At 39.5% G+C, this 15939-nt stretch overlaps 1 protein-coding gene across 5 annotated transcripts in view; it reads left to right on the top strand.

The window, feature by feature from the left end:
• LOC143209812 (cell adhesion molecule Dscam2) overlaps window positions 1–15939 on the top strand; it is a 275660-nt gene that overhangs the window by 207659 nt on the left and 52062 nt on the right. For all 5 annotated transcript variants that reach the window (XM_076425979.1, XM_076425978.1, XM_076425982.1 and 2 more), the window contains exons 8-9: window positions 10169–10313; window positions 12242–12504. In XM_076425979.1, coding sequence (XP_076282094.1) covers window positions 10169–10313; window positions 12242–12504 — 408 coding nt within the window. The remainder of the gene's footprint in view (window positions 1–10168; window positions 10314–12241; window positions 12505–15939) is intronic.

Genomic DNA, 15939 nt, shown 5'->3' with positions numbered 1-15939 from the left:
TACGTGGGACTGAATTCTTTCATTACTCGCGCCTCTCGATTTCTCCGCGACTCTCTCGTTCATTCTCGCGCGAACGAAGGGGGCGAGAAGGTGGAGGATCGACAAAAAGCCTGGCGGGAAGGAAAACAAGAGACCGAGTGGAAGACGGAACGCGTAAGAGAAGACGAAGAAGAGCGAGAAAGCGAGGGAGAGTGCGAGTAGAAGTCGAAGAAAGAGACGGGGAGGAGCGCCGAGATAAAAAAGAAATGCTTAACGAGGGCGATGCATAATAGAGAAAGGCGAAATCCACTGGTTGGCGTACTGTGAAATAAATATATACCATTTGTCTTAGTCGCGGGGGTGGGAAAGCTGGCCGAATGAAAGAAACGCGACGCCGCGGCTGAGACTCCCTTGAATGTGTCGGCGGAGCTCGAAACTCCCGCGCAAAAACTTCCGAACGAACGGCGATGCCGAGCAAACGCCGGTTTCGACGAATACTTCCGTCGTCGTCTTTAAAATCGGGCAGCGCCGCCCACTGTATGACATAATCCATTACCTTCAACCACGCTGTCAGTCCACCGGCTTAAGTACACAAACGCGGCGGCCATTTCCATCTTGACGACATGTGTACGGTGACGAGCGAAATCCAACACGCTTTTAACATTTTTTGCATTTTGACTAAACATCAGATCAATTTGTTCATTTACTCACGCGTGTAAACTCTTGTCCGACCATGTCTCTACAAGCGTGTTCAATTTTCCTCATCACCATAATACGCTCTGCTGAAACATAGAGCGACATTTGCTCACTCACCGGATGACCTTCGTTAACTAGCCGTCCCTGTTCCACGGATTTCTGCCTTTTACCTTTTAGGTGACCTTACATGCCCCGAAATTTCAAAATCCGAAATGTTTCGAGCGGTCATGTGTAATTTTCTGACCGTAAAAGGACTGCAAGATGGACGGGCACATAGAAACTAGGTCTTGTTGACTCTCGTCCCGTAGAACGACGTCCATGAAGGGAATAATATTGATTTCTGTATGGTCGCGGAGCTACTGGCTTCGTGGTCGAATCTGGTTTAATCAATTTTTCTGGAACGATCTGTTGAATTTGTTGAGCAGCCGATGGCAAATATTCGAGAATGTTTAGAATGCTCCAGGGCTAGAAGTAACTTCAGGGTTGGACCACCCTTTTCTAAACACCCGCGATGAAAGCTCCTCTCATTCAATGACTATAATTACCCAACGACTTTCAAGGTCACAGACGGTGGAAACGATTTTTTATGCATACGTGTGCAGTAAGTAGAATGTGCGGGAAGTAGTCGGACATTAGTCAGACATCAACGCTACGCTCTGCATCGAAATATTCGTCTTCTATCATCTATCTGCATATTTTCGCGTGCTAAGTATGGAATTTATAAATGTTTAACATTCTTAATATTTTCGTCGGTGAATTAAATTTTATCCACATTTATCTATCTACAAAATAATTCACGAGAACCATATTTTACATAAAGATCCTCGGTCTATTCAATAATAAATCGTTCGATAGAACTAGGTAGTTTATTAGGGAGCCATTGACAGGAATGATCGCACGCAGCACGTAGGCTACCGTCGACCGAAATTTTCGAGCGTTGTTTATGACGCATCGACCAACGCTGTTCGCCATTATGGTCGGCCATTCGCGTTTAATCACAGGGGATAGTCGGCGGTCAGAATCACTTTGCACACGGCGCGGCGCGGCACGGCTCGGGCGAGTCGCGCGTTCAGACCTTTACATCCCGATCCGATAATTACTTAGAACGATTTTAACGAAGAAGGGGAGAGCCGTTTTATTTGAAGAGCGTTAGTACTCCTCGCAAATATTGAGCGATGCTCTCGAAACGTTAGGGAAACGGAGAATAGACGGGCGGAACCCGTTTATCTCTCAGCCCGGCTCCATTTCTCAGTCGAGGCGCCGTTCCGTGGAAATTTTTAAACGTCGAAAAAAGATCCGCGCGGTTGCGTCTCGTCGATCGTTACGCCGTTCGTTCTGGTTAATAACGTTTCTTTTTCCGACGGCGATTAATCACGCGGAAACGCTTCGACTCGAAACGGACAGATATTGCGGACTCCTCAGGATTTACCAGTTTACCTAACCTTTTAGCGAATTGAAATGCGAACGGTATCTGCCTAACATCATTTTAATGGGAACATCACACTTAATCGATTTTCTTCAGCTCTCATCAAAGCGGTTTTCCGAAATCGGAAACCTTTGTGATGTAAGAAATGAATTAGTACATGTACACTCCGGGACGAAAAGCACACTTTGAAATTAATGTAATTTCTGTTTATTAAACATTAGAAATTCAAGTTTTTTTATATAGATACTTTTAGTGTGCTTTTCTTAGCATATATGAATGAAATGAAACGAATCTCCATTAACTTATCTATGTTTATTGAATGAAATAGTTATTAACGAAATATAGAGGTACAAAATGATAGCACACTTAACGAAAAACTTGAAATATAACAGAATTAAACGATAAAAATCAATGCTCAATATTTTGTAGGACCTCCTTTACAGCTAACGGCTTTAATCATGCGGTGTGGTAAATATTTATACAATTTTTTCATACTGCTTTGGCTAATATTCTCCCCTTCGTCCAAAATGCTCTACTTTAAATCGTTAATATTTTGGAATTGTCTGCCATATTGGTACACAGCTTTGGCAAGATGTCCCCAACAATTTTCAATAATGTTGAGGTTGGAGATCTTGCTGGCCACTCCAAAACACGAATAATTTTTGAAGAAAAGTATTTCTTGACCGCTTTCGCCGCTTGGACTGCGACATTATCTTATTGTAAAATGTATTTATTTGCAGCAATTCTTACAGCATAAGTGTTCAGTTGTTCATTTATCATTTCAATATACCGTTCATTCGTCCTTTTATAAATTTTATTTCCGTTTTACCCCGATATCCAATATCGGCCCAAATTATCACATTGCTGTTCTTTATTCAAATTACGATAATAATAGCCTATGTCGCGTCGTCTGGACCATCCAAATTAAATCTTTTTTTGTCAGTAAATATGACACTTCGCCACTTTGTCCTCACATTTATATGCTTCTCGGCAAATTGTAAGCGGAACGCTTTATGCTCCTACTTTAACCAAGGTTTCTTTTGCAATTCTCTTCGCGGTAAGTGCTTGCATTTTTGTGAAACACAACGTACATTCTTTCCGTTAGTGTTTACGCTAACACTTTCGGCGATTTGTCTCGCAGTCATCCTCGAATTTGATGCTGTTCTCAATGTTGCACGTTTTTCACGGGCAGTTAAACTTTGTGGACGTCCAGAACTCTTCTTTTTCCCGTCATTTTCAGAATTTTTTAACAAGCTCATAATAACTTTTTTCGGCATCAATTTACAATTTTTGATATTCCTGTAATTCAATCTTGTTCTTCACTTAACTTTTCAATATCGTATGTACTCCACATACGCTTAGTTTTTTTCACGACCCATTTTTAACACTTTAGTATGTTGTTTTATTAAATAAGCACGAAAGAAGGTAGTACACACTTTATCAATTACGTTTTGCAATGAATGTTTGCTCTTCAGTAACTTCTGCATAACTAACGAATGTAAAACTGCTAACAATATTTACGTTTTTATATTGAAAATTCTATTGAAGTAAATATGGCGGATGATATTCAGTACATTGTACGTACAGCCATGTCACAATACATATGTTTTCATATTAAAATATTCATTTGCTTCAGTTTAATGTGTCAAATGAGGAAAAATATAGATGATGTGCTATCTTTTTGTCCCGGAGTGTAATAGTTAATACCTTAACAGTCCAGTGCACGCGTACACGGCAAATAAAAGAACAATTAAAAAAAATTTTTTTTCTACATCCACTGTAGCTCCTACGTCACGCAATTAATGCAGACAATATTTAGTCCGCATAAAAACCCGCGGTCTACTTACGAGCAGCGCGACGCGACGCGGCCGTGGTATTGTTTATTATTAGCACTTTTAAAAAATACATCATACGCCTGCCGGTGCAGACGGCTGTCTGAAATGGAAAAACGAGTAGAAATCGAGAACTGTGAACGGCTATCGGCATCGGCTTTGTGAAACTCGAAATGATTGAAAAGAAGCTAATCGGACGGCGCGACAAAAGGAAGAAATCAAAGCGACAAACTTTTGTAACGATGAAAAACCGACTTTGAAAAGGGTGGCAGATGTACGCGCGCGTTACGTTAAAGCGCTTCCATCTGGCGGGCCTTTTATTTTTGTCTCTTCTTCTCTTTCCTAGTCAATTTATTCGACCGAAAAAACGTTTATGGAACGCGAGATACAAAGAGGGAAAGAGATAGAAAGAGAGGGAGGATTAGTAGGAAATAGTTGGCTTTGAATTTCGCTTGAATTATTCGGTCAAGTGTGTCAAAAGTGTCCAAATTTTCGAGTTTTTCCTACGGATGAATGATTCCCGTAGCTTATAGCTGGGTCTGCTATACGGTTCGACGAAAAAATTTCGTTCGTTTACAGGAAAAGGACAATTTCATTGCATGCTAACGAAACGAGGAAATATTTGTCAACGCAGTCGTCTATCCTGACTCGACGCGTCGCGTTTTTCCTGTGTTTTCGCGTTATTTAGTAGCTGCGTGTAAATATTGCGCCCCCGTCCATCGATACTTTATTTTTTTAATGGCGAAAGGCAATTCCAGAGGCTCGAACATAGGCTTCAACGGTAATGTCGTGCTGTCATTTTCGTAGGGAGATTTCCAACGGCGAACTGCTGGCTCACTTCCATTTTATTTATACCGTTTTACCGCGCTTGCTAAATATGCGAGCGCAGGGCCAGCAATCACGGCACGGTAAATAATGTCTTCCTGTCGAATTACCGAGTCACAAATCGTGTCGAGACAAGCGACACGCTCTGTTTCGTATCAACGAATTGACGGGCGGGTTTCCGCCACGCTGTATACATCTACGGAAAATACGAAAATTTTCAGCGCGACGGTGAACGTTTATCGCATACTTTTGCCGAGCAGGACGCGCGCGTCAAATTTATGAATATCATTAGCAGCGAAATGTTTCAATAGCGTAACAGCGGCACTGAGGATTATGCGCGTGAACGCGCAACGAATATGTAATAGCAACAATTAGCCATTTGGAACTTTCAAATAATATAAATATTTCATTATTTCCGCTCCACGAATTTCATTTCATATGTTTTTCGCAGCAGAAACAATGTATAAAAGTCGAACGACATCGAAGTCAAGTTATTCTGTTCAATTCTGGGAAAGCTCGTGACGGTCAACAAGACGATCGCCCGTTTAAAAAAAAAGGAAAGAGGCCAGGCAAAAAGGAGAAGTCGTTTCTCGCAAGAACCCCGGATTCTTTCGACCCACCTTTCACGCGACTGCTTCGCAAGCTCGCGATATTACATCGACTGGATCTCTGGCCGAAGGAAAACGAAGAAAATCTCATGCTGGCGATCCACAAATTGAACGTTGTAACCAATCAAGAGTGTAATACAATCTTGCACAATACGCGGTCCGATATAACGCGTAACCGACCAGAAATATTATTTGGAAAAGCACGCCAGCTCGTCAATTCGTTCTTTGTCCGCCGCGCCGCGAGACGTGAGCTCCTTTAGAAGTTGCGCGAAAGTCTTCAGAATATTCTTTGTTGCTGATTACAACAGATCGTTCAGAAGTCCTTTCTTTGTTTGCAATTATTCAGAAGATTGATGATCATTTTAATAGGGCATTAATAATTTTAAACGGCTTTTTCTATCAGCTTTCACATTTTGCAAAACAGGTTCTTACAAAACTGTAGTTCAAAATATGTGCCGTTTATTTCGAAAGTGGCCCAAGTCTATTTTCGAAAAAGATCGAGCTAGCAGGTTTAATATTTACATCTGTACGTTATCTTTCCATGCTGAAGCAAATTGTAACTAACATATTTAAAATCAAAAAGATTTTGTGACAAGGAAATTAGCTGGTTAATAGAATGATACAAATTTTTATTTTGAAAGTGGCCCAAGTCCATTTGTCAGTTGTTTGGTGTTAAGGTAGTAGCTTTAAAAGGGTAAAGAATTGGTTAAAAATATGCTGGATGCGTTTTTTGAGAGATGAACCATATAAAATTTTCTATGAGATATCAATGAATGAGAATGCAGAGTTTAAAATACTGAATTTATTACCACGTCGGGATAGACCAAGAATATTCGAAAATATTGTATTGACACCATTTTATAAATATATGTATAAGACAAATTACAACAGCGAAATACAAGGATGGACTTACTATGATGTAATATACAACCGGAGCACCATGACTTCTTCAAATCCCTCTCGCATACACAAAATGTAAATGAGGAGTAAATTGTTATGTAATTTATATAGTTAGAAGAATTCGTGAATTGCATAGATGGTGCTTTTCAAGTTTTGTAATAGAATGTAAAATAAAGTGAATATTATTTTTGCAATTTGAAGCATTTTAAATTATATTGAATGGACTTGGGCTGTTTTAAATTTTATGACAAATCTAGTTGTTAATTTTGAAAGTGGTTCAAGTCCATTCTTGGTAAGAAGACACATATATTCACTTAATAATTGCTATTATTTTAATAGGAATTGTAAATTTAACTCTCGTAGATACATTTAAGGAGAGTGATATTTTACAACCCCTGGCAGAATGTTTCCGATCGGAGGCATTGATACGGATTTTAGAGAAAACATTCACAATTTAGAAGTATAAAATATTACTTTATGGAGTTAAAACTGATGGGAAATGAAAAGGGGCGAAGATATTTTGCTTTTTTTGGTTCGAAAAAACGTCGACGTTGCAAACTTTAAAGAGTGGTTTCTCAAGATAAAAGTCTGCTCTATCGCGTGATACAGTTAGATTTTACTCCGGACCCTTATTTTTTAAGATAAACTGAAAAATATCCTCAACAATTGAGGCAAAAGTGGTGTCTCTCCATCTTTAACGATTGTTTAAACATGTTTGAACATTCATAATGTATTAATATTGGATATCACTGTATTCGGGAAAGTCTACAGAATCTTTTTCTGCAAAGAACAATCCAATATCTTTTATAATAACATCACAATATTTGTTTAAAGATGAAAAAGATGTTTTTTTTCAAAATCAAGTTTCTCAAAAACTGTGCGTCTAGGGGAAAAATTAAGGGCAGACTCGGAATCAGCGCAAAAAAACTCTATAAGAATCATCCAACAGTAATTGGTAAACAAATTTGGTGATGGGCAGTGGTAATCGAATCGGAAACTTTCTTCTAGCTGTTCCATTAATCTTTTTTCCGTGTAACATTTTGTTTATTTTCTCGTTTTTTTGTTATGATAAATGGAAGCTCATGTTATTTTGTTGTTTTTCATTCTTCAATTAGTCCCTTTTCATTTCCCATCAGTTTTAATTCCATAAAGTAATATTTTATACTTCTCAATTGTGAATGTTTTCTCTAAAATTCGTATCAATGCTCGGAAACATTCTGCCAGGAGTTGTAGTATGCTATACGTACATTTTTAATCTCATTGAAACGCAAACTCTTAAATAACTCAATTTAAATTTAAATAGACTTAGGCCACTTTCACAAAATAAATAAAATATTTTGCTTAAATATTTTGACAGAAATGGCAATTGGTCGGAATTACAGAGGAAATGCGTTTGCGCCGGGAAAATGTTTCGATAATAACGAGTTCGATTGTGTATCGATGACCGAGAGCGGGTTGGACGCGATTCTTCGGTGCTGTTCAGCGTAAGGCCAATGTTGAATAGTGAGACCGCAACAAGGCCATAGCCGGGAGGCTGCAATCTCCTCAACTGTTCGTCATACTTGACAACTGGGTCACCAATAAAGCGTTTCTTGGGTGGAAGGGTAAGAGAAGAAATGCATCGGGCAGGCCGGCAAATGTACGGCCGCATTCCGTGGGCTGGTGAGTGGCCGAAGTGGTGGGTATCAACGATATATCCGGCAGCGCGGGGCGAGGTTTCCGATAATCGGCCACGGAGAGGAACAAGGAACAAGACGACAACGAGGCAGCCTAGCCGGCTTGGCTTGGCTCGGCTCGGCTCGGCTCAGCTCAGCTCAGCTCAGCTCGGCTCGGCTTGCGTACAATAACACCGGGTGCCGCAAAACGGGGCGTGGCCATTCGGCAGTACGGCATCCTGATTTACGCCGTGAGCAAACAGCCGCGCAGCTCCGGGCCTCGGTTATTGTCGGCTCTATAATTTGGGGTTAATTCACTAGGCGGCACTCGAGTTCAGGCGTCAAACCGCAGATCGATAGTTCCGCCCGCGTGTAGGGCTTGTCATGTAAATGCTGCGTGCATAATACCCCGCCTTGCGGCGTGCCAGGGTCATTTCCACGGGACCTCCGGCCAGTTCCTTGTGTGCGCCACACCGTGAACGCACCTGGACCCGAACCGCTACGCCGCGCCATTTCCAAATTCAGCCCGCAGGTAACTCATCACGCGGCCCCGTCCTGCAAATTTGCGGCAGCGTCTCGGCTCGCTTCAGCGCGGCCTTCGAATGACCTTGGCCAGAACGGATTCCGTGGTTCCGCCGTGCGCCCAGCGAAATTAGAAATTCGAAGGGCTGATCCAGAACTTTCGACGAAACCCGACAATCCCAGTGGGAGACATTTAAGCCAAACGTATTTTTAATTCAACATTCAAATTGAAAGTTTAGTGTAAACATACGGGGTTTTATGACGAGCGTTAACTGTAAAGGTTGTCGCACACTAGAACGCACCGTTTCATATATGAGAATACAATATTCCTTCAAGCTAGTGGGTTACCAATTCATTTCGACGGAACAATGATTTCATAAGTTGTGTTCACAAAAATCGATTTCTTGCAAAATCCTGAGGTCGTAAGCAAATTTTAAGAACAGATTTGAAATCAGCGTGAAAAAATCCACGGAAAATTATGTATAGCATGTTTAAAAAAAATTATTTCCGCGCGTGCTACTGGAAAAACCACAATTTTCTTGAAATTGTGCAAGTTTAACGAATTTTTACAAGGTTGAACAACGTTCGTACCACAATCAACATAATTATCCCATATTCTGCAGTTTCAGCTTTTATTTTAAAAAAAACTTCATAGTTCTATCGAAAGTTCTATCGAAAGTTCTTTGATTTTGACACAGAATTCATCGGTTTGTCCCACTGTGCGGCGGTGCGTTCTAGTGAGTGCCGACCTTTAAGGTGGCCACGATTGGCTAAAAATTCACTTGAGATAAAAAGAGAAAGTGGGTCTAGGTTTCAGAATAAATCGAGTACATTAATATTAACGGTCAATGCCCTGTACATTATTAACCATTGCTCCTTCAGAGGAAATAGTGGACAAATCGGCTTTAAGTATTTTACGAAAAAATAGTATTTTCATAGAAAAGTACACATAATATGATTATGAATAAGATATTATGAATAAAATATGAATAAAATAAATATTTCTTCTAATTGTTTAAGAGATACTAGAACTATTTTATAGCAGAAGTTTTACAGCGACAACTCAGTTACACGTGATCGTCGTGCGTTACGTCGAAATACGGACATTGAAAATGTTCACAGTTCTCGCGAGCACTGCAAATAGATTTCCAATCGTGTTGAGCTGCTTTTCCATGCGCAAGATGGGTAGCACCTAATCGCGAAAGCAATGCGCACAATTTTCGGTGGCGAATCCATGCGAATAATCTGCATGCATTTACCTGCTTATAGTGTGTATCCACGCACCATTGAATTATTTCGAAATCTCGATGGGTACTGAGCGAATTCCGGCACGATCGATTTCCCCGGTGAAATTGAAACACGACGGTCCGCCGTAATGTTACCAGAGATACGTTATTTCATTTCCAGTGTGCGGTGTGTTGACTGTGCCGCAGAAACAATTGCGAAGTTTCTCGAATTACAAATTTCATCAGACTCGATAACAGCGAGAAGTCGATGCATAAATACTTACACAATGCTTCCTCGTTGTCTGATTTCTATCGAGAACCACAGACGAGATATCAAGGAAACCAGGAAAACAATCTTTTAATCGGCAGAAAACAGTAAACGAGTTCAAACATATACAGCTGGAATGTTGTTGGGATTTTTATTTTTATAATTCTAGAATAGTTATCGTCTGTAGTCGAATAATTGTGAGATATTAATTATTGAACGTACTCTTTGCAGACGCAGCGCCGCAACTTCTACATAAATTCATCGAACACACCATGCAGCAGGGTCCCTCGGTCTCCCTGAAGTGCGTCGCCACAGGAAATCCGACGCCGCACTTCTTTTGGACCCTGGACGGATTTCCTCTACCACAGAACGACAGGTACGACTCATTGTACCCCTTGTTTCACTGGCAAGCTTTGTTCACGCTTAACACACTGGCAGAGAATTAACGTCGTCGCTTAACACTAAACCTACCACCGCCGATCAAATGATTATTGAAATTATAAAGGTGTTTCCAGGGGAATTGATTGAATACATTTTTTTTATTGCAGTACATATTGTAATAGAAATCATGATAATACCATATTCGATGGCCGGTAGATCTGGGTTAAAAAGAATCTTTAAAAAACGCCTAATGGGTTAACACGTTATGTGCAGAAAATAATCTGCAGATCCCACGAAAAAGCAGGGATTTAAATAAAAAATAAATGTCCGCATAAAGAAAGAAGAATGTGCGGGAACGGAAATAAGAAAATCAATGAAGTTCAAACTGGTCGGAAATCAGTTAAACGTTTAAAATCGAACAACTCAATTGAAACCATTTTTAGTAAAATGTAAAATACCAACGGTTTGTTTATACAAAGAAAAATTCAATTAAGCTAAACGAACGTCGTACGGAAATACTAGATTGAAATGCCGAGTTATTAAACTGGAAGAGAAAAATAGTAATTTTCGATACAGAAATTTGATATTTAACGTAGTAATCTTGTAAAGTGAAGGTGTGAAACCCTCGTCAAACAGGTTCGTTGGTGTTAAGAATTAGATGAACGCCACACGGATACCCAGTCATGCGAGGACTCTTCAATTCCAGAGCAATGTTACCACCTACAAAAATCGATGGATGGTGTATACACAATTATTTTCGGTTATTAAACCGCGGGTATTACGGTCGTCAGAAAATCAGACCGGCTTCCCTGTTATAACGTGGTCCTCGTGGGAACGGATTCCTCCCCGCAGGCTTCGATTCTCTGAACCAATTGAGGGGAAAATTACCAATCAACCCGGCTCAGTCTAAACTTTTTAGAGCCGCTTGATTTAGAATGATAGATTTGTCAGGCCGACATATGTATACGCCGTTTGCAGATTATCGTTACAATTATTCTGAAAAGAAATAAATAAAAATCCACAAATTAGTAATTGGTGTAAAATAACGCAAATTATATATGTTCTTCTGTTAAAGAGGAAATATTTATTCACTGGAAGGTGGTGAATTATTTATGATTACATTTCATATTATTTCTTTTATACGATGAAAGAGCAATCGTTGTCAATAGACTGCGGATTTTATGCAATTATGACAAAGATGGACAGGTGCAATTTAAAGCAGTGGACGAACTACGAAGATTTAAGGACATCAGTGTATTAATTTCAGCTTAATAAGACAATTAAAAGACAAAAGAATTGTCTATTTCGCTCCTGTGTCTTGCAATCAATGCAAACATTTTCTATTTTGCATAAAGATCCGCAGTCTAGTTATCAACTTTGTTACGAACGTAATATGGATTCAGATATCTAATTTAAACGCTGAATTATTTTATTTCGTAGATGTTGTAACGTTGTTTGAAGATATTCCACTTTAAGCAAAATAACAACTTCCTACTTGAAAGCATTGGGGACTTGTGGAACAAGAAATTGTAAAGACGCTCCTAATTGGGAGTTGGGTTTGTTTACTGCTGGTATTAATTTCATTTCGACAAGATCCTCGAAGAATGAAATATCTTACAATCAACCTAACAAATCTTAACCTCAATTTATGTTGTACCTAATTTAAAGAAACTGCGGAATTTTTTAAAAAATTCCATTGAAAGAAGAAATTAGACAAAAAGTACAAGAGGGTCTCCGTATAATGCTATCAAAAAGTTGTTTGAAAATTCACTGCCACATAAGATGCATGTACACAATCTTTGCAAACAATTTTTGATCGCGTTCTACAGAGTTTCTGCTGTATTCATAGAAAATATCAACGCGATGTATAAAAGGTCGTATAAGGGTAACCGTCCCAGCGTTTGCTTGGTTGCTTGCTCGCAGGTTTATGATAGGGCAGTATGTGACGGTGCACGGCGAGGTAATATCGCATGTGAACATAAGCGTGGTGCACGTGGACGACGGCGGGGAGTACCGATGTTCGGCGTCGAATCGGGTGGCGAAGGTCCACCATTCTGCTCGTCTCAACATTTACGGCCATCCCCATGTCCGGCCGATGGGAAACTACGCCGCAGTGGCTGGCGAAACCACCGTCATCAAATGTCCGGTCGCTGGTTTCCCGATCGCGAGCATCACCTGGATGAAAGGTCAGTGATCGTGTTGCACGACCGATGACGCTATAGCTGACGTCGCAATTCACATGTTACGCCGGCTCAAATTCCTTCGAATCCGGTCAAAATCTCTGCCATTAGCTTCTTTCACCGTGTGTCTCGACACGAAAAAGGAATCTTCTGTTGAACACACAGGCTTCTAATAGTTTACGAAAGAAAGTTCAAAGAAAAGAACCTGTATATAACTTTTTGTTACAGTGACCGAAATTCGTTTTATACGCACATACAAAAATAAGGATTTTGGGGCTAAAGGTTCAAAATTTTCATAAGAAACGTTTAACAATCACTGAGGATTATAAATATATTTATATACCATAATATTTGTACATGTATATTTACCAAAACATTTATGCAAGAATTTTTACAAACAAAACCATATTTTACGTGCGTAATTCGTTTAAATGTAAAGAAAACAATTTAAAATTAAAAATACAGGAACATTATTAATTTAATATTTTGTATGGCCGCCATTGCTTTGTATTAAAGCGAAAATTCCATTGATCATTGAATTTACAAGATTGGTAATAGTGGTATTAGGAATTGTTTTTACAAAGTATTCGTACACTTTTTAAAAACTAATAACTTTGTTAGAATTGTACCAAACGATCTGTCTGTTTATAATCAATTAGAAGCATTGTTTTGCGAAATGATATGCAAAAAAGATTTTCCAAAAATTATAATTTACAAAGTTACATGCAAAAATAAAAAAGGCATTTTTAAATCTTTTTTATTTGGGTCCCTTAAAGAAAACTTAAAATATATGTTTTGTAGATCTGTGTTAGTTATACACATACTGAAAATTTAATCGACATCGGTTGACGCAGGAAAAAACGACACGCATCGAAGGATGTACCATTCTGTGGATTTTAAGCAGAAACTGTGATCAAAAGTCGTGTAAACCTACGATTTTCACAATTTTTAATCGCTTGTAGCTCGCTTGTAGGTGTATGTTAATCTAACCAATGAAATTTTCAGCATGTGTATAACTAACATAGATCTACTAAACATATATTTTAAATTTTCATTTTAGGACCCAAATAAAACAGTTTTAAAAAATGCCTTTTTTATTTTTGCATGTAACCTTGTAAATTATAATTTTTGGAAAATCTTTTTTGCATATCATTTCGTAAACCAATACTTCTAATTGATTACAAAAAATCAGGTCGTTTGTTACAATTATAAAAAAGTTATTAGTTTTTAAAGAGTGACGAATACTCTTTGTGCACCCACTGTATGTACAACGAGCCAGACTCGTGAAGAAGTAAACGCGTACTTTTAAAAATTGAGAAGAAATGTGAAATCATTAAAAAAAACTCGAAAATGGGGAGTGCAAATCAACTATCACCAATATAGCAATACAGAAACGTGATATTGAAAACCATGCAAAGCGAATGCAAATATTTCAACAACTCGATAGCGGTGGAAAACACGTTGAAAGTTGCTGTGTTTTAATGGTTTCTGCGCTGCGGAAATGAAAGAATACCCGCAAGTGGACCAATTATCTGCGAAAAAGCTCGAGTGTTCAACGAAAAAATTGATGAGAGACCCAAACATTAAAACAGGTAATGGTCGGACACTGGAGACTTGCAAATATAAAGAAATTATGTGATTGTGGCTGCGAAAAGAATTTGTTTAAAAAACGCCATTAACAAGGTTTGACCGACGTTAATGTATTTGAAGATCTAGTACGGGGAGTAATGTAATCTCTCTCTTGCAGCCGTATCTTGTTCACATTTATTTGGTGCAACAATCGCATTGTCATTACAAGGTTTCCCAGTCGTTTCATTAAAACATTCCCGGTTTCTGTTCTTTCCGATTCCATTACTGTCGGGTAGTATTCCTGCAACAAACATTCTCTTCCGAGCATTCAGTTTATTCGTTGACCCCTTTCCTTGTCAAGCTCCCGAGTACCGCGAATTTTTTGATAGCCGTCCGGGGACATCTAGATTCGTCAGCGCCTCTCGCTCCATAGAAAGAGGAGACTTAAATAGAAATGTGCGGGGTATAAAGAGCCGGTAAATAAGTTACCGTCAGCGGCTAGTTTCCCTCGTAAATCTCTCCGGCCAAGGAAACGAATGAAATTTCAGAGAAACTGAAAGTACCGTCGGTTTTTCGAGCGGTTTAAATGAATTTTTTCCCTGAGCGGCATCGCAACGTGGGGAAAAGAACCACCGTCGCCGGTTAGGGGAGGAGGAAAAGAGCGGCTCCGGAGATCGTCGGTTTTATTTCTCCGTCGAGGAAAACTCCGAATCCAACCTCTGTCTCCTTCTCTCTCTCTCTCTCTCTCTCTCTCTCTCTTTCTCTAACTCGCCCCTTCTCTTCCCCCCGGAACGGCGAGAAGTTGGAGCGTTTTCTTTTTCCGGTAATGATGAACCGAACTACTGGAAAAGTTTCAAACGGTCCCGTAACTTTCTCCCTTTTACGAGCGTTGTAGCATGACAGCGTGCGCGCAATACCGTTTTCCCGTGACACTTTCAAAGTCGACCCGCGACTACGAAAAGCGGATTGAAAACTCGACGCCGCGCGACACCGTGACACCGACGACTTGACGCGAGAGCACGACGCGATGGGAGGAAGCTGTGATTCCGCGCAAACATCCCGCCTGTGTAAACGAAATTTCTCACGTTAGCTACAATTCACAGGCTCCCCCCGACTCATTTCATTCCCCTCCGCGTTTCTGACAAAGCTTCTTTATTATAAGTTACATCGAGCAAGTTGACGTAGCTTGCACCTGTGTGGATATGTGTCGTGAGAACCAGAAAGAAACACGATGAGCGAGAGGCAAAATGTACGAAGTGGATTCGATTAAACGAGATAAAGAAAATGAGGTATGTTTCGTTAAACATATGGTTGTTCGTTATTCGTTGATAATTCTATCCACTGCTGGAACAGCGCCCGACGCTAAAATCCCTTAAAAACGAGCATATCTATATGTATAATAAAAATGCACCGTTTGGTCCACTTGTGAGCAAGTTCTTCCGATTTCAAGTATGTCATCGATTATGAGACTGACTGCATGTGCCTCGATTATCCTTCTAGCCTTTTCCATTATCCAGAGTCTTCTGTTTAATTAACACCAATCGTTTGTATACATGTATGCACATTGCACATATACATATATCCTGCGAGTCCCTTTTGTTTGTGCAAACGGTTTTCTCCAGTTATTCACCGCTTTCTGAGGGCACTTCACTTTTAAATCGTATTCATCAATATTTCGAACAAGGTGTAATATAAACTATGATGAAATATAGCCATTATATAGATACAACATTAAAGAAATAGATAAAATCAGGGGCCCTAACTATTATAACCAAAAAGAAAAAAGTCATGGAATCACAAGTATTTCATCGACTAAAATTGTATTGTTAACAAATAAGGATTTGTAATTTTTAATTACGAAAATTTTTGTCT

Source organism: Lasioglossum baleicum, chromosome 6, assembly GCF_051020765.1.
Source record: "Lasioglossum baleicum chromosome 6, iyLasBale1, whole genome shotgun sequence".
NCBI lineage: Eukaryota > Metazoa > Arthropoda > Insecta > Hymenoptera > Halictidae > Lasioglossum > Lasioglossum baleicum.
This window is presented reverse-complemented; position numbering and strand designations above follow the sequence as displayed.